The sequence below is a fragment of the Leuresthes tenuis genome, unplaced genomic scaffold (assembly GCF_036924035.1).
Source record: "Leuresthes tenuis unplaced genomic scaffold, fLeuTen1.0.hap1 SCAF_15, whole genome shotgun sequence".
Classification (NCBI taxonomy): Eukaryota; Metazoa; Chordata; class Actinopteri; order Atheriniformes; family Atherinopsidae; genus Leuresthes; species Leuresthes tenuis.
Window position 1 is genome coordinate 29914180 of NW_027325369.1, and position 22622 is coordinate 29936801.

Here is a 22622-nt window from a genome sequence, read left to right on the forward strand (position 1 = left end):
CATAGTCTTTGAATGAAAGCCACAGAACTCAGCTAAAGACAGGTAAAACTATCCTAAAAAGGAAACAAATGGATGAAAATCTACAGACTGAGTATAAAAAACCCACAAAAAGGTATTAATCACATCTTTTAGTCTTAAAAAATGAAAGAAGGGATTCAACAAATTGAAAAGTACTAATTTCTTTTGTTAAATTTTTTTTTATATCCTCTGCTGGTGAGAAATCTTGACTTCAACTCTTTGGGAATTACAGCCATTTTTCACACAGTTTAAAGAATAACTGAACAAACTAATTTAAATTATTATGAGTAACATAAGCAGCTGGACTAAGGTGCCTGAGATGCTCTGTCAAACTTCAGCTGCTGCTTATAAAAGTCATATAAAATTCATATAAAGCTGCTTCTTTGTACCATATTTAATGTTTCTTGTTGCTTTGACAAGTTCAATTTACTTTTTGCAGAGGTAGAAAATCATGTTTAAAAGCAGGATAACGCGTCTTTTGTTTTTTAAAAGCTTGTCTAAAAGATACCTTTCCTCAAAAACACGCTATCTCACTCAGCATCTCCCAAACACACCCACACACTATCTGTCCTCTGCACCCCAGGCATTGGAACAGACAACAGAGAGAAGGACATCAGAGGGATAATACAATTGGAAAAGCTTTACAGCGTGTAATGATAAACCTGTGCGTGTATGTGTGTGTGTGTGTCTACGCCCAAAGGAACAAGCTAATGGGTTTATATCTTTCTGTGATAGCAATGATATGGGGGCTTTGTGATTTCATTACGAGTGTGTGTGCGTCCACGGACGCCAAAGATGAGGACAGAGATAGGTCGGTCTAATGCACTAGTTACTGTTAGCGGACGACGTGCATGAAAGAGACACACACACGCACGCCCACAATTGTATTTACCCCAATTCATCTGCTCTTTAAACCAATGCAGGAGCAAAGGCTGAGGAGAAAAAACAGATGTGATACATTAATTGGCCCCTTGTCACCCCACTATTTCACCCACTGACATGTGTGTCCGCACACACTTAGATCCTCACCCTCCTCCCTGTCACCACGAGGGAGCCCTAAAGCTGCGGCGCAATTACAAGCTTTGTTCAACGGTCACATACACACCAAAATTCACAAACACACACACAGCACGGGGTGTTGGTGACCGTCACCAAGGCCAAAGTAATAATTCTCTTATTAAGGAGATGGATTCTGCTCATTATCCGCCCTCTGCATACACCTATATTCATACACACATACAGATATGATGCTCGTAGTATGGAAATAAGGGGTGACAAAAAGTAATGGCAGACCCCCAGTTGTGTTTCGCTCATGTTGAAGTCATCTGAAGTTGGTCATGATACACAGAGGAGCTACAACATTTAAACCACTGGCAGGTGAGTATGTCCTCTCATTCATGTGGATGTAAGTGTAACACGAACCATCAAACTACTGTTATTCTTCATCACTGCATCCAAAATGCTGCAGCCAGTTCTCAGTAGAAGATATCAAAAATATTTAAATCTTTATCCCAAAGAAAGCTCTTTATCCGACCAAGCTCCATCATATCTTTAAGGTCTCTCAGCTCTCAGACTGCAGGTTTAACTCGTGGTTCCTGCAGTGTCCTAAAGTGGAATCTGAGGCTGAGCTTTCCGTTATCAGACTCCACTCTCAGGTGACGCTGAACCATCCTTTCAGTTATGTTGTCGCAGGCCACGACTGCTGGGGGACCTCGCACGATGCAGTCAGCTCCTCTCCTCACTTTCAGCTCTCTTTACAGTCCATGAATGTACTTTATGTTCGATTATTGCTGTCTTAAACTTTCTCTTTTTCTTTCCCAGAGCAGGTATCCCTGGCCGTATGTTTTTGTTCATCCTGTCCTCTCAACACCCAGCTGTTGGAGGCAGCTGAGTCTGGTTCTGCTGGAGGTCTCCTCCTGTTAAAAAGGAGGTTTTCACCTCATCCACAGGACTCAACTGATCCAACTGAAATGCTCAGAAATGTACAACATATAGGGCAGATGGTTTCATTGTTGTGGTGTATACTTTATAAATGCTAAACTATTCATTTTTCCAGCACAAATTGGGCAGATTAAGGGGTCATTGGATGATTTTTCATCCATCTATTTTATCTCTGAACATAGTTATTTTCTGTGTTGTTTTTCTGTACAGAGGGTGAATGTCCAGGTTTTTCTTTCACTGAATAAACTAGTGAAGATGCTCTCCATAAAAGAGATGAGTGTGCGGGACTCTGGTTTTTGTCAGAAAGAGGGATGTGGGGCTTGAGGGGTTTCATGTTGGGTTTTGGTTCTGTTTTAGGCAAAGATTCTGCTACTCTAGAGTGACTTTTTGTTTTATTCCAAGTATAAATATCTTATATTCTAATGTTGCAGCTTTTTAAACTGGAATATTTGCAGCTATTTGCTTGCCTTTAATCAAAGTAAATCAAATATTTTGGGTGATTAGGCTACAGACTGACAAATCTATCCGATTTCTAAATAATTAGTAGATCAATCAAATTATTGAAAATAATAAGTTGCATACGCTGTTTTTGTAACCCTCAAACACCTACTGGGAAACAGAGATCCTTAGAAGCTTAAATTAAGAGTGATTAGGTATTAGTCAGTTATTCATAAATGTCCCCACTCCTCAGTTTTACTGTCTCTTTAAGGCTAAACTCAAGACGGCTATTAGAGCTCATGACACACAGTTTGCTGCGCTGCACTTCTTGGTCTCAGTCATCCGTGAGATCCTCTCCTGAATCTTAAACACCTCGTCAAATAAAAATACTTACATTCACACATCCAGCCCCAAAATGCATTTGCACACACACACACTGCAGATTAGCTTGTTTACCAGTCGGAGGGGGGTCTGCTTCAATGAGATGTGATGCGAGTCACTGATGTCTGAAACTCATGTGCCTGCACAGCTCTCGGAGACAGGCATGTGCGTGCACACAAACCCACACGCAGACACACTCGGTCAGGACAGGAAACATCTATTTCAGAAATTAAACCATATAAAATTATATCAAGTGATCTTCTTCATGTTAATTCACAGCTCAGATCTGTGTATGAACTGTGGTAGACATGCCGTTGTGTGTCTGTGTGTTGTGGCAAATAATTGTGTAACACCCACTTCTGCTCGGATAATTTATCTAAAATAAATAATTGTTATAATTATCAATTCAGAGTTCTTTAAATCTCGCACACGTGCTAACGGCAGACACATGAACATTAGTATCTAAGTAGCTGAGATGGTAAATTTCATTCAGAATCTAGAGCTGATGATTATCACACGTGCGCTGTTAAACGTTCCCGAAGGAGGAAAAGTGACCCACAGTTTTAAAAAAACATCAGAGCACTTCGTCTGTAACAATGTGAACAAGTGAAATGTTATCGAGTTAATCTGTGCTTGTTGAGCAGGCCATTGTCCCGACTGCATCACACACAAACACACACTTCTCTGAGGAGAAGTGGAAGAGATTAGCCGGGACCTCTTTTCCTCACCCCTTTCTTTTCATTTCCTCAATCCACCCGACGGGAAACAATTAACCGCAGTCACCTCCCCCTGCATCCATTCACACACAGACTTATATTCAATTCCTTACCCTTAACTCTCACTAATACACAGCCCCTTAACCTAATCCTAATGAGGTCTTTGAACAGTAAATACCTCTCAGCGTGTGGTGAAGGTCTGCTGTCAAACTGCCATTACAGCAGCTTGAGGGATGCTGTGTTTTCAGTGAGAAACGGATAAAATATGTTCATCTATCCTTTTTTTGTGTATTTTATTACATAGATGTACGATTTGTAGGTTTGTACTAAGGCCCAGCATCCCAGGTTTATCTTCATTTGCACAGCTGTGCCAACTAAAATAAGACGCTGGCATCAGTTCAGATTTCTTTCAGGTCAAAAGAAAGGTTCCCTTAAGAATCTGATGATAACATGACCCCATTTCAGCATCAGCAATGGGAAAATGTCTTCAATTTTTTAAGGGTCTACCCTCACCTTTCTACTGTGGCGAGAAACACACAATCACTGTCACACACAGCAGATTGTAGCCTCGCTGGGACAATAGGCTGTATTCTGGGAGCTGGCAAAGAGAAGCCAAGCAGGCCGCTGGGCGTTTGGCTGCCCTTGGTGCGTGTGTGAGTGTTTGTGTGTGAATATGGGGGATAATAGCGCTACATGCCCAGAGCTGCCATCATTTCACTGGGAACAGAGTGTGAAAGAGAGAAAAAGGCAGTGACACACATATGCACAGACACTGTGCACACAAACACAGCATCGCTATCATACTGAGCCATATGCTGACCCCAGCCTCAGTGCAGCTATCTCTGCCAATCAACTACTAAAGGGGATGTCCCACACTCACACAAACACACTCTAATCCTGAGAGCGAAACGTATACACAAACGCCATCGTGTGCACAAGTGTAAACGGATAGATGATGTACATTTGAAAATTCATCCACTCACAAACACTTGCTGGCAGTGTTGTGTGTCTGTGTGTGTGTAGCAGCTTAGTATCCCTCCAACATTGTTCCCCAGAAGCACAATCACCCGGGAGCAGATGGAGAACAGCCACAGCTTGCACACTGAACACAGACTAACATGTCCGCAGAACACACACAGACAGAAAGGCAGTCGCACAAATGTCTCAACGACTCAGGTGAACCTTGGCCACTGTGGTCAAACTGGGACTCGGTCAGAAAACTCATCTTTAACAGAATAACTGCAGAGTGAAAGAGCAAAGGAAGTCACTGCTGGTGTGTTTAATGCTCATTAGTTGCTCGGTTTCCTACATTTTAGATGTCAAGTTTCTGGTCTTATCTCCATCACAGAGTAACAAAGCATGTCTAGCTTTAGTAGTAAGCAAATCTTTCCTGTTTTTGGTCTTCAGATCTTAAGTAAATGAAGTTTGGAGAACTTTTACAGACTAAATATGACATAATTTTTTATTAAATCTTTTGATTTAATCAGTTTTCACTCTCAAAATTCTGATATAGAAGCACCTTGAGCCTTATTGTGAGGCCAGATATGACTCGTGTACAGCATTGTGTTCAAGGACTGTATCACTCAGTGGGCTGCTCCTTACCTTCATCTAACCGGTTAGTTCATGGTGGTGGTGGGTAACCCATCCCTGACTGTGTATGGGTCATCAGAGGGCAAATAAAGTTCCTAAAACCCAGTGTGTTGCAGGTCAGTGGGGCATTTTCATCCTAACATGAACTCAGTGTGGGCTATATGAAGAGTGTGGGGACTTTTGGATCGCTTTTCTTGCTGCAACGAGCTGATATGCGAGATAGAGCTGTGCTCACACACAGCTGCCCCGGCAGCCTGGCACTCTGTCTTGGTGTGTTGTGTGCTCTTGGATGGCTCTAGTCATGGTGAATGAAAGATCAGAGAGAGAGAAAAGGCAGATGGACTGCCCTGAGGGCCAGGAGACAGAGAGAGGGAGGGAAGAGGGCAGACAGAAAAAGAAAGAGGAGAAAAATGCCAGTTATCGCTGACATACTTTGTCCCGCCAACCTGCCCTCCATCTCTCTGTTCCCCCACTTTTCTGTCTGAGACCCTCAATGAGATCCCTCGGTTTTACAATGGAGCACACACAGTCGCACAGCTTTATGCAACATATAAAAACACTCAGGCAGAAGGATGTTTAACCCTCATATGTACAATGTGATAGACTGGCGACCTGTCCAGGGTGTACTCTGCCTCTTGCCCGATGACCGTTTGGAAAGGCTCCAGCCCCCCCCCTCCGCGACCCGACCGACAGATTAAGCGGGTATAGAAAAATGGATGGATGGATGTACAATGTGCTCTAACCAGCAGGGATGTCTTGAATGTTGTTCATTATGCTTATCTATGACTCCCACATCTGTTGTCTACTGCTTTACAGCCTTTTAAATGAGATTAAATTATCTTTTATCAAATTTGACTTACAAATTAGAAACACATTAAAAGCAATGTGAGGATACATCAACATGCAGACTGGAGAAGATTGGGATTGAACCAGCAACCTTCCAATACTTTGAGCTACAGCCACCCCAAACATGGTTACAGCACAATATGGTAAAAATGACATTTTCTATCAGTTTCTAATGGGAAATTCAAGCTGGTAGAACATGACCTCATGTCTAATTTGAAGGAAAAGGGAACCAATATTATTCCACTTCTTCATACATCTTGCTGTTAAGCATCCTTTCTTTTTAAAGGACTGTTATTACATCATGGGTTTCTCTCAGTTTAGGACATTGAGGCCGTGTGGGGAAAAAAAATGAATGAAGAAAGGAAAATAAACAAATCTGAAAAAGATGAAAACCAGACAACATGACAGAGATAGAAAAAGATTCACTCAGATAAGGAAATTAGAAAGACAAGAGAGGCAGTGCAGGGGCAGAATTAAGGAGGGAGATGGAAAATGAGGATGAGGAGCACAGAGTGATACAAGACAGGAGCAGAAAAAAACATGAGCTAAACAAAGGATGAGAACACATACATAAGAGGATTCAAGGAAATAAAAAGGAGTGGCAGAAGTAGAGGGCAAAAAAGGAAAGCAGCGATAGAGTGAGAGGAGTGAGTGTAGCAAAGAGCTGGGGAGTCAATAATGACTGATTACTGTAATTCAGCCTGTCAGAGACATCGACCTGCTGCTACCACCAATCAATACACACCAGGACACTCGCAGGCACACACAAACACCCTCCTGAACAAGCATACGCAACACATGTGTGTAATCACACTGTCACACACAGTGCACACACAGCCTGTGCAACCAGCGTCACGTCTGCACGTCCACATGTCTGCACAGTCACTTGAGATGGCTAGAAATATGTGAAAGAAGGTGCATATGCACAAAATAAAATCCTTAGGGTCACTTGAGCTTCGCCTCCTCCATCTGTTCCAATCATTTTAGCTAACATCACCTCTGCTGCATACTGTATGTATGGAAAAAGAAGGTGAGCAGAGATGGAGGAGGATAAGATGAGGAGAAAGACAATGGTTTGAGGAAAACCCTGGAGTGAAGAGAGACAAAGCATCGTAGATGACGGGGCAAAAGGAAGGAGGAGAAGGTAAAGCCAGACAAAGAAAGAGCAGAGGAAGAAGGCAGGGCGCCGACAAAAGAGCTAATCAGAAAAATCTGAGATGTTACAGCGGGACTCTTCTTTTTACACCTCCCTCCTTAAGGATACTCTGGGGAGTTTTTAAACATTAATTGTGCTTTGGAGCCATGTTTTGATCGTGTACTTGCGTGAGGAAAGACTGTGGGATTCACATCCTGCTGTCAGAGCCGCAAAGTCTACTGATCAACAGCTGGGATTTGTAATTAACATTTATTTATATGCTTCATCGGGCTAAAAAAATGAGTTCCATGTCATGAATGTTTTTGGCAGTTTAATTAGACTGTGCACAGGTCTGTCTGTGATGTTCAAACCGTCCATCCCTCTCTGACACAGCCGTCTTCCTCTGTGCTGCGGTAAATAAAGCAACAAACTAAACTTTTGGGTGTAGCTTTACCTCCACTTGTATGATCAATAACTAAAGTCAATGAATGTAGATCCACTATGACAAGAAAGAGACACATTTTTCTCACCTATAAGCTTCTGGAAAAGATTGCAGGAGACTTTGCTGATAAAAAGATTTGATCTGAAAGTTGGTGTGAGCACTGCCTGGAAATTTCTACCAGAATTCATAGGATCGGCTGTCATAGGTACAAAAGTTGTTACCACAATGCAATCGAATACTGTCATTACAGAATCAAACTGCCTGCCTACCCTTTTAAACAAACGTGCGTTTATGTGCTTACCCTCCTCTGGATGCTCCGGCATTATTGTATCTCTGAGGTGGTTTTGTCCGTTTGAGTGTAATCATCAGTGTGGATGAACGTGGATGTTTGTCTGGAGGTTTGTGAGTGTGCACGTCTCTCTATGAGACCAGGGAGCAAAGCCTGTCATTTAGAAACAGGGCTATAGAGGAGAGTCGTCAATAAGTATCGACTGCTGGGCTTCTTCCAAACAAACTACCATCACATCAGATCAAGCAGACAAAACTGTATACACACTTCACACTCACAAGTCATGCACGAATGCACACACCAAAAGTATATCCAAACTTTCTGTGTCTGGTTGTGCACAGCAAACATGCGCACTTGATATGTAGCTCTTCAGAGTCGACTAAATACAGCTCTATCACAGTAGCACTTATAACCTGAAAGCCAAACATCCCTGGACATCGATTCGCTATTCTTAATCCTTGAGCTGAGCGATAGCCAACCTTCTCACTCACACAAACGTGTGCAAAGATTTCAGCAGCACACACAACAGTACAGGTATATTCTGAAACTTAAAAGCAGGGAAGTCAAGCGTTTAGTGGCCCTAAAACCGACATCAGAAATCTGTCTGCATTTGATGGAGAATCAGGATTTTCTGGGAGAAAATGGCAGGAAAAAACAAAACTGTTCCTGTCATTAATGCAGTGAATACAACAGTGTTTTTCAAAAGATAACAGCACTACAGACACTACATGCAGCTCACAGTACTTGCTCATCGCATGCTGCCGTCTATGCCCTCTACCCAGGCCCCACTGCGTTGTAGGTTTTAGTTGTGAGAACACATAACTCCAGATATCTTCCAGTGTGTGGAAGACTGCAGCTGGGTTTCTGTTCACAAGCAAAGCAAATTTAAAGCAATCTTTTGAAAAGCCACAAAAAAATTGAACACGAATCAGACATTTTCATCAACTGGTTGTAATTCACTAGTCGTAGTAGTCCTAACCAGAAACTAAAGGTCAGGTCAAGTAGTCTATTTCAGTCAGGAACCTTCCTAATCGAGTGAAAGTACCTGGATGTATCTGTGTAGCAGCAAAGATGAGAGATGTTCAAATTCTCCAAATACTGAGAAAAGGAGCTCCACTGCTTCCTTAATTAGCTCCTTTAGCATTTAGCACCGGACCAAGACTTATTAGAGAAAGGAGATAACCTTTCATCTAGTCGTACTAACTGTGAATTCACGTAGCCTCTTTTTTCTTTTATTCTTAAAATAATATCATATATTATCTCTAATATGAAATCATTTTATGTCTCACTGTGAAAAAACTGCAAAAGACAAAGTATCTAAAGCAATGTTTGAGAAAAGAAAAGAGCTTAGGAAAAGACCATGGGAGTTTATTCCTTGACTATTAGACCGGACCTCAAGACATGTCACCTGAGGGAGAAACACAACCACAACAACTGCAGGGAAAATAGCTCTTCTTTAGGAATTACTTTCATCTCAGGGAATATATGTGATATCAATTCATATCAGAAAAACCGCCAGTCAGTCACATGAGTTTAATTTTTTTTAAACATTGGCAGTTTCTTATTCACATCTTCTGAATGCAAATAAAAAACGGCAACAGAAATCCAGCGAGAGGATATTTTGTTACACATTTAAGTGGACAAAAAAAAAAACTAAAGAAGGAGTTCCACAAGGTTCAATTCTGGAGCACCACAGGGTTTGATTCTGAGTGATCTTCTATTCAATATCTACACACTCCTGCTAGCTCAGATTATGCAAAGCAACAAAATAGGTTACTGTAGTTATGCAGAAGACATAAATCTATTGAACCATATCACCATGGGATTATAATTCCTTACAAGCTCATATTAGGTGCCTCGAAAAAGCCAAAACAAAACAAGACAACATTTCTTTAGTTAAGCAAAGACAAAACAGAGGCCGATGCCTTTGGACCAAGGGGAAAACAGGTTGACAATGTTTGCTTAGCTTCAGTTTTTAATGGTAAAAAACGCATATCAAGCCAGAAAATTTGGGTGTCTTGGTGGACTCAGGTCTCGATTTCAACAACCATATCAGTTTATAAAGTCAGTGAACTATCACCTGAAGAACATTTCAGGAATTAAAGGACTAATGTCTCAGAGTTATTTAGAAAAGCTGCTCCATGCAGCCATCTTCAACGGACCTTTTTGCTGTAAATGTGCATTTATTGCTCTGCGTAAAAGATGGATCAGACAGCTGCAGCCGATTCAGAATACTGCTGCTCGAGTCCTCACTAAGACCAGAAAAGTGAGTCCTGAGGTCTCTACACGGGCTTCCAGTCCACCAGAGTTTATTTTAAAATACTGCTGTTGGTTTGTACAAGTTTAAATGGTTTAATTTCAGATCCTCTGGGACTTTAAGCATCTTTAAGCATCTTTGGTCACTGTGAACTTGTTAGTTTTCTATGTACAGAGTTTGAGATAAACAAGAAGAAGCCTCTTTCATTTTTAAGCAACATCTATGTGAAACAAAATTCCAGAGAACTGCAGGTCTGCTGCAATTCTTACTCTTTTAAGAATACAGACTGGCTTCTCACAGACAAACTTTTTTTTCCTTGAAGGTTTAAATATTTACAGCTAAAGAAGCACATTGCAGTAAAATGTAGCAACTGGAATTTCTACAGCATTCTAAATGCAAACAGAATAAAAGTCCTCATTTAGATACTTTAAGCATTTCAAAAACCACAGAACTCAAGATTTTCCGGATCTGAAGCTGCTCTTTTAAGTTGAAAATAAGTAAAAAATGCCACAAATGTCGCTTTTGACAACATGGAAACACAAAAACAACAAGAAAAAAGGGTTGTCACGACCTACCTTTGGCTTGTGATCCTAATCTGTCACATTTGATAACTGAGGATTTCAAAGGATACAAGTTCTGGTAGAGAGGAATGAGGGATTTGAGAGCCCGACTTGCATTGATAGCTGTGGCTCTAACCATGGTGGGCAAAATCTTCATGTCCACTATGGCACCATCAAACAGCGGACCAAAGAACGGCACCTACAAAAAGTAAAAATGAAGAAAAAATAAATAAAACTGTGCTGCTGGGTTTTAGTGAACCAAGCAGTTCAAACAATGATTGACAAAACTGTTTTGCTTAAATGATGCAATATTTGATTCAGGCTATGGCTTTCTGATTTAATTCAATACTTTGCTTGTGGAATCCACCAAAGAGAATAATGTCAGGCTTTAATTGAGTTTGTTTGTAGACCAGGACTCCAAGCCATGTGCTTTCAAGACAACAACAGAAGAGATATCTTATCTAACTTGTTCTTGGATTCATGATAATTCAATATTTTTCCTTGCAGAATGAATGAAAGAGAACATGATTATGTTATTAGTGCTGTGGTATCTATGTCATAGAGAAAAAAGCAGCATTTTATTGTGTTAGGTCTTGTTTGAAATAGAGTTATGCCATCAGTGCTGTGGTATTAATGTCTGTGTGTTTTAGACTGATACATTAACCAGATCAAGAAGACTCGGGGCAAGACTCTCAAGGATTGTTAGTCAATATGGATGCATATCTGTGTGGTCTGGTAGGAAACATAAAATCATATACCAAAAATCTATACAATGTAAAGTCTCCATCATCAGTGCAGAATATGGAGCAGAAACAACAGAAAATTAATTCACAACTATGCTGATGATTGATAAATGATTTCAGTAGTTTATTTGGCCCAGAGACTGTTTTATATCAGGAACTGAGATTAAACGGTCTTCATAAAAGCAAAACTTTTGTTCTGTGGAAAAACTGCATTAAACTCAACTTTCTTACTTAGTTACAAAAACCAATCAATCAATAAAGATCACCAATTAAAAAAAATATTCTCATGTAAAAGTGTGAAATAATGCCACGTACTATTCCTTTAATTTTTTTTTATTACAGAGTCAAGGTTTAAGGCTAACTTGAGTTTCTCCCCACGAGCCTGGATGGGAAAGGGTCGGTCTGGTTTACATTACAAAGTCAAATTCAAGCACTACTCAAGCATTTTCAGGCTTTTCCAGTGAGTTAAAATTACATGCACTACAACAGTGTCAGACTGTGTACATCCAAGATGATGATTTCAATTCCTCATTGCATAAATTCAGAAGTTTCTTTGCTGTAAAAACCAAAGTTATGTTTACAGAAGGGTGTGAAATAAGAGGCGAATACAGAAAAAGTTAAAGAAATATGTAACTTTTCATCCTAAATAACCTGTTTTGGGCTGAAATTAAACAGTAACTTTACAAATTACCGAAATGTCAATAAATTATTTCCTTAAAGTTTTAAGAAATGAGCGCATCTGCCTTTGAGGAAGGCGGTGTATAAGCTCCATGAGACTTTTTTTTATTAAAATGTAAATAAATCAACTATACAGTTCAGACACAGACTCAAAGGACAGTCACTCATTGCTTCTGTACCTAAAAACTAAACTATTAAATCAGAGATACAATATGAAAGCAAAGCAATTACAGTTTCATGTGGTTCTTCATCCAAAATTCTTCATGTGTCAAACACTGAAAACACCTAACAAAAACTTAAGCAATTCAAGCTGAATTTCCAGCACCTTGTAATGATGATAGCATGATGACAGGAGGGGACACGCTGCTGTGGTAAAACCTGAGCTCTGAATATCCGTCTCACTGCATTCAGATCTTAGTAATTGTGTGGCTTCTACCAAAGTGCATGTGTGCCTTTTAATACAGTCAGCCTTATTTAAGGGTTATTTTCAGCTGTTTGGAGCTGAGTTCAGACTTCGCTGATAAATACTGAACATTTCCAGCTGTTGCTGCATCAGACTAAATGTTCTCCCCAGGTGAGCTTCGCAAGGTGCTTTTACAATGAAGAAGTTGAAGAAAATAAGTCTTCTTCCCAAAGAATTATGGAACTAAATTAGCAATTAGGGGTGAATCTAAAAGCACACAAGCGCCGTAAGTCAGTGTGGATAATGTTGAGGGTTTGATATTACCTTTTATTGTACACACTATGCATTGTGCTTATATGGAGGTGATACACTCCTTTTTGAAGCATTGACCCCACGGTGTGAAGGGTTAAAGCAGGAAAGAGACAGGCTGCTACATGCTCAAAACAGGTGGGATGAAGCCTACAGTGGAAAAGCACCGGACACAGGGAGATGGGGAGGCAGGAAGAAGACTTCTGAATGGGGTACGAGGCTGATATTGGACCAATCAGGGAAAGCCAAGTGTAAAGAGTGGTACCCTTGTTCTGATCAGACTGCCTGGCAGAGAGAGGTCCACAGCGCTGTGGAACTTGAATCTTGAACCATTTAATAAATTCTGAGCTAGACTTGGAGTTTGTATATCTTTTCTCAGACAAATAAACACGACAATAAACTGATCGCAGTCTTTGAAAGCAATGATTCGTGTGATTCATGCCCCCACAGCGGAAAGTCCCTAAAAATGATCCTTCTAAACCAAACTTACAGTCAGCGTACAGCTTCAGACCACCAACAGTTTGTGGTTCCACTAAAGTACCAAGAATACTAAACACGTTAGGCTGCTTTGCAGCTGGATGTCTGTCTGATGAGTTGGTCTGGGCTGCAGATACAGCCAGCTGCTGTGAAGCCACAGTGCGCTTCACCTGCTGTAACACATCCAAAATGTGTAGCAGACGTCTCACCGACAACAATCCATGTTGACCTCTTAACAGAACTGAAGAAAAAGCCTGAAGAATTCCACCGCTTTTATCAGTGTTTATGAAAAGCTATTTAAAAGTTCCAGTAGTGGCATTCACGGAGCCATACAACTACTATGGAAACGATTTCACTGATTGGCCGATAATTTTCACAACAATTACAGTTCCACAAAAGGTGGCAAGTCTAGTTATTACTGATTAGCACAGCGGGGGTCATTAATTATCATCCTGGATTTCAACGATGAGTCTATATAACCTGCTGTTTCAGAGGCATGTGCAGCATTTCAGAACTGAACAACAATGGCAACTGGTAGTTTGGGTTGTTGAGATGTGTTTACCTCTGGTTTTTTGAGTATATGGATGGAATACATATGGTTCTTCATGGGATAGATGATGATTAACACGTCTCCAAATTCAGTTGGGATGATCCCTCGACGGTAGTCTCTGGAATGTTCTGACCAAATGATGTGGACTTCATCGTTGCCCAGGTGTCTAAGCTGGAGGGCCGGGAGGAGAAAAGAGAATTAATATTCTTTTTTGTTGTATAAACAACACAAGCTCCAATGCCAACGAAGAAACCCACGCACTCATGCACAGACAGGGTCTCTCACAATGAGCTGAATGGCCTGTATCCATCATAACCCAAGGCTTGTGAGTGTGTGTATGTGGTGTAGGTGGCCCTGAGCATGATGGAGTGAGTGTTTGAAGATGGAGAGTCATCGACAAGACAGAGCGAAGCCCCGGAAAGATGAAGTACGGGCTGGAAGACAGATGGGATCACGTGTGATGCTGTGTGTGTGCGGGGTTCATGTTCACTCAGCGGGCTCCACTCAGGGCTGGTGACAGCTCAGTCATTAACCTTGATGTCTGCCAAAATAAACACACACACACACCATCTGACCACACTTTCTACTTTTCTGGTTTGTCAGACACCTTTAGATGGATTTCATTCTTGCCTTTGGCCCTGAGACAAACACAAACGCTTCCTTTTCAAATCTTTTTTATATTTTGTCTTATGAAAAGCTGCAGTAGGATAGGCCATGCATATTCTATCTAATAGTGCTTCAAAATGTGAAATTAAATAAAACATCTTTAGATAAAACTGAGCTTGGGATCATCTTCGGAAGTGGTGTCCCTGTTTGGCACAATAACACTTCTTGACTCTGAGTTACAGGCTTAAAAAGCATGACTTCACTCTTTATATGACAAATCTAATGAGACATTAAGTTGATTCATCCATCAGGTTCGACTTTAATCTTTTAGAGGCACTTCCCTCCGTGTGTGTCAGAAAGATACAACTCAAACTGACACTGAGAACTAATGGGTTCTTCCACTATTTCCCTTAAAGGGTGACAATTATAAGCTTCAAACATAATCTTTGGTGTCTGAACAGTGACAGTACGAGGCTTGGTGGTGTCTAGTGGTCTCTAATTGTAGAGTCACTATTTGCATGTAACCTCTGATGCTGTGATGAGCTGGTGTAATATCCCTTTAATCCTTATAATCATGTTTTGAGCAGATGTGTTATGAGTGGGACAACACAGCACAGCAAAGAGGGAAACCTGGACAAGAGCCCTGCGGAGGACTAAACAGATTGTGTGCATGTGTGTGTGTGTGTTGCAGGAGGATAGATGATAAAGGTCCGCCAGTATGAATGTGTGTGCGCGTGTCTGTGTAACCTCTAAGTGGACACGTCTGTATGTGTTTGCAAGTCTGAGTGTGTTGGCGAGCATGTGTTAAGAGTGTGTGTGCGCCTCTTTGTCCAGCATTAACACAAATTTATAGTCGTGTGGTCATTTGTGCAGACCGATGTGAATAAAACCCTTTGTGGACGTGCGTTTGTGTCAGGTTAAATAGGTTTAACGTCTGCACGCGTGTGTGTATATGTGACTATGCATGTTTGATGGGGCCATCAGCTGATCAGGGAGACGGATGGTGTCGGGCCAGGCGCTGATAATCCAATCAGGAGCCTGAAGCGATGTGATAGGCCGAGAAGCAGGAAGTATGATCTGATTAAAGGGACATTATGGCCATGTGCAGAGCGCCCAGTGCCTGAGGGGTGACAGGTGTGATTACACACAAACAGACATAGACACATAAAATAAAACCTGCCTGCCGAGACACAGATACGAGCCCACGCCTCACAACGTGCACAAAATGCATGGCACGATTGCTCCAAAGAACCACTGGAAAAGCCCTAACACCAGCTGACTGGTGTGTATGTGCACCTAATTGCAAAGTCAGACTCAGGCAAAGAGAGGAGTGTGTAGGAAGGAAAGACCAAAGAAAGGGAAAAGTTATTTTCTTTCCTCAATAAAAAAAAGAAGTTATGATAAAGAACCAAAGTATCCTAATTATCATTACTGTCTCTTGACAGTGTTTTGATCTGATAACAAGTGGACAGCTGTAAATACAGATGTGAATGCACTCAGGATGGATTGAGGATGCATTCAGATCAGATCGCTCAGGAAAAATTCAGAGGAAGTCTCGGTGGCATTTATCCACATTCATGTAACAGCCTGACTGCAAATGTGTCGGGGCTATATCGAATGACCACCTACTGGCCTGACGAGGCTCCATGCGAGCAGCCAAGTTCCACCAGAACGATCCTCAAGCTCCCGGTTTCCGGGGAAAAAAAAAAAAGTGCAAAAGCAGAGTTCAGCATCTGTATAAAGTGTTAAAGGCAACACAGAATCTTTTCACAAACATTCACACACCAGTGGATGCAGAGGAGGCAAACGCGGGGTTCTGTGAATTGCCCAAAGACTTTTTGACCTGTGGAAAGGGGAATGGAACCACTGAGACTCAAATTGGGAGACGACTGCACCTCCTCCTGACCTACAGCTGCTGTGGGTGCAGCACCAAAGATTCAGATCTGCCCGTTAGCCTTGGAGGTTGACTTTTAATGAATAATGCACCGAACAAGCTTGTTAATAACTGGCTCGTTGTACATAAGGCAGAAGAGGGGAAGGACAACACAGATTCTTCTGGCTATTGTGGCCTGTAGAGACAACATGAAGCTCCTACAGTCTCCAGAGAGGTATCAAATCACCTGCTGTTTTCACCATGCTGTAAAATGCTTTGAATCAATGAAGAATCTCAGCTTTCCGACAGTATGTTTATCCACTTACACACAACTCGAATATAAACAGCAAAGTTATACAGAAAACAGTAATTACTGATTGCATCTTCATAATGATAAAAGTTCAGTTGCTGAATGTATTCACAGAGCTGCCGATGTACTCTTAGTTGCTCAGCTGACAGCTGGAGTCCAGGTCACCCAGGACATATGATAACACCAAATGTGAACGGGGAATATTTGTGTGTCTCATACAATCCGCTGTAAACAAAAGGGGAACAACATGCTCGTGCGTGGGTTTGGCAAAGCAGAAACAATACCAGGAGGTAGTCATACGTCCTCACTGGCCCTGGCTGAACAGCCACCGCTCTGGTAATCGTTGGTGCGTTACCTTCTTGGTGAGGTTGTGGTCCTGGTCGTGGGGCATGCGAGTGGAGACGTGGTAGATGACTTCTGTCGTGGAAGTGGCGTAGTAAGGTGTGGTCTGGCCTGTGCTGCGATTTCTCTGAAGGCCTCCCATGAAGCCACAGTGAGTGGTGAGGTCCACCTAACGCACACACAAACATGCAGGAAATGCTATAAAAATCAACTCCCTCTGAAGCCTATTAGGTCACCTTAGAGTCTAGGAGAAACTAGAGTTTTTATTAACTGCAATGCAAGATAAAATATTAAAATGTGGAAGAGAAAAACGTATTCAGAATGTCAGTGTTTCCACCATCAGACTGCTGCCACCAAGTAGACAGTTTATCAACCAATGAAGCTAGCATGAAATGGCCTTGAACCATCATTGGTAAGAGAATGATCTTATTATGAAGACAAACAATGAGCATGTGAGCAGCAGTGCTCTTACCTCCCAGCCGAGTCCCGACACAAAGTCTTCATAAGCCTGGCTGCCTGCTGTGTTTGTTAGTATGGAGTGTTTATCTTCTTGACCTTCAGCCACGTAAAATACTGCAATTTTATGGGTTTCACGGCTAAAAGACAATGAAAGTAAAAGATAGTAACCAAAATGGAAACTGCTATTAAAAGTGTTGTCAGCTGCTTCGAACTGTGAGCTGACAAAAGGTTGAATGAAAAGGTTAACGGCAGGAAATGGAGGAGGAATACCATGAAGGATGAGAGTTGCTTACCACTGCCGTGAGTCCAGATTCTTCAGCTCTCGCAGTAACTTCTCATTCTTCCTCAGCAAATGAAAGTTACTCCTGTAAGACACATGTGTACAACATAGGAGTCTTTAATCTGTTATAGTTAAACCTGCCTGTTCCCTATTAACTGGCTATCAATATTTACCGTAACATTTCTTCCATTGACTTAAGAATGATTTAGGACTTTCAAGACATATACAGTAAATTCAGGTGTGTGTTAACACAATGAAAGGAGGAAAGACATCAGCAATGATCTTAGAGAAGCAACTGCTGCTTCCCATCAATCTGGGAAGAGTTATAAGGCCATTTCCAAACTATTTGGAGTCCATCATTCTACAGAGAGAAAGATTATTCACTTTCATTATTCACATTCATTTTTATGTGCCGTATCCTTCACTGTTTTTGAAGAGCTGCACATATTGTAGTTATTCTGTTGTTACTGGCTTATTCTGATAAATTCTGGTCATGAGTGCCATGGCCAGTTTCAGTCTCGTCGAGCGTCTCCTGATGACATTATCTAGGTGTGCAAGTCTGACTTAAAGGATTTTAGTTTAGCTTTGCTTTTTAATACCAAACAATCCACTTGGGAGACTGTAGAAGCTGCTCAACCACAGGAGTAACATACTTTAACTTTAGGTTTTAAGATCTATGTCATTGTGTTTTATGATCAATTTTAGAAGGCCAGTTAAAGCAACATCTCACTCTGAACAGAGCTTCTACGCCTTCAGGCTCTCAACAAAAAACAAAAGGGGCCATGTTTCTAATGAAAACAACAGCCTTTCATTCAGAGTAACTGTCCAAAGGCCTTTCAAATGTGCCAACGAGCAAACCATCAACCTCTGCACCGCTGATAAAACCAAGACTCGAGCACTGCAGCTTGGAGTGGACTGATAATGACACGTCGTTCTTTTCACTCTTGGAAAAAGGAAAAATAGGGAGAGAGTGCAGGAGATAAAGAGGGAGAGGGAGCAATTTGCTCTTTATTAAACTGATACTTGGTAATGGCCTCATTCTCTGCTCTCAAAGACTCCATTTACACCCTGGATTATAGAGAAAAGCATAAAAGGGGGATGCACATGCACACACATGGGTGAGTGTCAGTATCTTAGTGTCTGTAATGCCCCATATGAATACCTAGAGAGACATAAGGGGACAATACAGGATGATTAGATAACCTCTTCTTTTCTTTTATTTCTATCTATCCTCTATTTCCTCTTACATCCAAGTTACTTGAGCCTTTTCATTTCACCTCTACTTTCTTCTACTGTACTGTATTCATTTCTTTCTTTTTTTCATTATTATTTGTCTTTATCTACATGTGCTGCATTCATCCCGTTTCTACCATTTGCCACCGCATCCTAAATCGCGCTCTTCTTCAACTATTGCCTTTTATTCTAACTGCAAATGGCTTGAGTTTGATCAATAGAGCACTATACTCATTATCACACACACCTTTACACGTGTACACACACACTGAAGCACAATTTGTTTCGAAGTCTATTGTGCCGGCTAAATGCAGAAACTGTAATTCCCTGCATAAAGAATAAAGAGCGATGAGTGTCCATTAGCTGGCTTGGCACATTTAAAGTGATACCCTTACATTGTGTATTTTAGCCTGGAGTCGTTGAGAAGATGAGATGCTGCACCATGTGAATGGGAAAATCGTGTCGTCTAATGAGCTCAAAATACATGTTTTTTTCTCATTTGCATTCAGCAAACATTTTATTTGTTCTAGGGAAGACAAAAATGATAGAAGACATCCCACACATGCCTCACTGAAACGCACACTCCTTTAAAACTCTTACTGTGACACCTTTTGGGCTTAAAAAGTGCAAAGAAACATCCATCTTTGCCTTTTCTAACTTAGAATGCAGGATAATGAATAAACGGGTTCGATCGTCTTTATTTTGCAGCACGCATTCAAAGCAGTGTTGTTTTCGTTGATGGCACTTTTTTTTCATGGCGATAACGAGACGGTGACGAGATAAACGTGGCTCTTTGATGACCAAAACATGAGTTTTCCTTAACGTGACGAGAATGGATGTAAATGTCAGACGTTTAAAATGCATTACATTTCTGCTTATTGTGCGTCTAATCTGTCAATTAAAACCTAAATAGTATCTGCTGCTGCATCCTTTCCTTGCTTGGCCACGCCCACCACCTGGCAGGCAGCGCACAACGTGCTCAACTCGTCACACTGTCACTCATCACAGACACTGGACCATGATGGTACTCCTGCTTGGTGGTCACAAACGTAGAGTTGACATATGAGTGTATTTTAAATATAACCCAGCAGATAATAAAACAGAGTGTGTTGTGATGGGAGACCGTGGCAAATGTGGCCACAAAGCAGGCGGAAAAAAAAGGACCAACCTTAAGCGGCACCTGAAGCCACAAGAATATTTTTTCGAAGGTAAGTTCCAAGTGCTGTTAACATATCGTATTCATACAATGATACTCGACAATCGGCTCGTGATACATTTCATAGTAAGCTTCTAAATAAATAGGTTTTCCACATACTCCTGGCGCAAATGGGCTGCTAACTTCAGGCTAAAATAAGCTTTGTTATGCTAACGTCAATTCATTCTGTTTTTACAAAAAATATGCATCTGGCAGACAAGGCCAAGTTGAGCATGTGTTCCTCATCCGTCACTCATATTTGGGGCATGTGTATGTTCCTTTTTGGAGTAATGAACATTGATTCCACTGTTACCACTTCATGTGTGTAATGCACAATCCTTAGATCAGAAAGTATTTGCCGTTTGGTGGAAACCTTATGTCTAAAACCATTCCTTTATTATTGTAATAATTGGTGAAAATAGCCGATCTGAAAGCTCACAATGTGTTGGATTTATAGAGCTGCTATTTTTACAACTTACACTGCCCAACAGCAATCTCCAAAACTTATTGAACTAAATCAATGTCTTAAAAGACTATACTTTTTTTTTCTTTTCCTAAAACTTGACTAAAACTATCACATATAGAAGTGACTAAAATTTGACTAAAACTAATAAGCATTTTAGTCCAAAAGACTAAGACTAAATCTAAGATGGTTGTCAAAAACAACACCGAGGGTGTTCAAAGGTGGCAGATTTACAGTTTCTCGATAAATAAATATAAATTGTAGTCCATTTTAATTAGTTTTTCAGTGTGATTCTCACCTCTTCTCCCAGGAGTTGAGTCCCAGTATGTTGATCAGCAGCCTGCAGTAGTAGAAGGCCGACTGTGGTGTCTGAGTCTCTGGCTCAGCCTGCTGCACTGCTCTCATGTTCAACTCCTCGCCTCTCTGAAACAAGAGTTTGTTTCAGTTTAACACAGTTAAAGAAGCAGACGGGCTGCTCCTGTAAAATTAGGTAAGATGACATCTGAACAGTTCAAGTCAAACTGTACACTTCTGAGGCCCCAGCAGCCGAGTCTCCACTTCTTATGGTTGAATTAATTTGACTTAATCAGTGTACGCACATGGAGGACAAACTCTCGCTCCGCAGCACTCTGTTTCAGGATGGCGTTGATCACATCGTTCTCCTGCTTCTCTGAAACACATGTTGGAGGAGGGGCCGGGATGTTGAGCGGCATCCCTGTGAGGACCAAAGGGGAGCTGAAGTTAGTAGTGAAACGAGTAGATAAAACAGTAAATGCCGCAGGATCCTGGTTAATCACTGTTCATCTTTGATTTGATTTGATGCACTTTTCCTGATTCTATTGAAACTAGGATTGTTTTTCTGTATATGATACTGGGTGTTCATGAATATTTTAAGGTTTTGATGACATTAAGTATTGTTGGGTTGAGTATATGCTGTGGATTAATGAAGCATAGTGATTTAAATGTATACCTGCTCTCTGTAGACACTCAGGACTCGAGTAACCCAGGTACTGCAGCATTTCATCCAGTGCATCATCTCCTTCCCTCAGTGAATCCCACGCTGGCACCGCCTCCCAACACATACGCTTCGCCAGTGGAGGAGCGAGATGCTGTTCTGTGCCTGATTCCCCCTCCATTCGAAGCTCAGTCCTCTCCTCCTCCTCTTCATCCTCCTCCTCCTCCTGGTGCTCCCCTTCTTCTCCTTCCCTGCCATCTCCTCCTCTTCGCTCTTCTTTATCCTCCTCACTGGCATCCCTCTCCTCTCCTTCCACCTCCCCATCTCCCTGAAACTCTTCCTCATCATTCTCCATCCCTCTTCCCCCCTCATCGGTCCCTCTCTCATCTTGCTCATCTTCCTCACTGTCCTCTCTTTGCACTTCCATCTTCTTCGGTGGACCTCCTGGTGGGGTGCGTAAATGAAGATTTGTGCTGTGAGGGGACTGTGTTTGTGTTAAAAGTGTGTGTGCTGGACTACTCGGGGTGCATGGTGGAGGCCCGTAGAGGACAGCGGAGTCCCAAGAGTGTTTTCCGGCTACGTCTCGGATGATGACACGAACGCAAGCGGGAGCAGAGGACAAACCAGCCGTCATTCCACCTCCTGGTACTCCAGATTCTGATCGGATCTGGAAAAAAACAAAACAAAGAAAAATACTAAAGTCTTCAAAATATTAAAGAAATAACAAGTCTATATCGCAGCATATTTCACACAACACACACACCGATAACAGGTAATTGAAAATTCTTTTTTTTTTTTGTTTTTCTTTTTATAATCTACACGAGTGAGCACTGAAACATCGAGAGGAGAGCAGCCGATGCAACACGAGGGCGAACAGTAGACCAGTCGCTTTCATTTGGGACACTGAAAATAAACACTGAACTGTGGCAACATCCTTGTCATCCATAAACTCAAACAATCATATTATTAGAAGTTCAGCCTTTTAGATAAAACAGTTGGCTTATGTTTCTTTAAGTCTGTAGCCGCTGAATGATTTATTGATTTTTCAGCAACTGAATCGTGTACAGAAATGATCTTTACATCAATCTACTTTTTTTTGTGAGTAAAACACTTCTGTTGTGTATGTGGTTTTG

At 41.4% G+C, this 22622-nt stretch overlaps 1 protein-coding gene across 1 annotated transcript in view; it reads right to left on the minus strand.

Moving 5' to 3' along the window:
* ralgapa1 (Ral GTPase activating protein catalytic subunit alpha 1) overlaps positions 1–22622 on the minus strand; it is a 66236-nt gene that overhangs the window by 13759 nt on the left and 29855 nt on the right. Inside the window, exons 37-44 of the mRNA XM_072365569.1 lie at positions 21505–22156; positions 21134–21249; positions 20833–20957; positions 17657–17728; positions 17377–17500; positions 16918–17073; positions 13786–13944; positions 10685–10812 (exon numbers count right to left, since the gene is read on the minus strand). Coding sequence (XP_072221670.1) covers positions 10685–10812; positions 13786–13944; positions 16918–17073; positions 17377–17500; positions 17657–17728; positions 20833–20957; positions 21134–21249; positions 21505–22156 — 1532 coding nt within the window. The remainder of the gene's footprint in view (positions 1–10684; positions 10813–13785; positions 13945–16917; positions 17074–17376; positions 17501–17656; positions 17729–20832; positions 20958–21133; positions 21250–21504; positions 22157–22622) is intronic.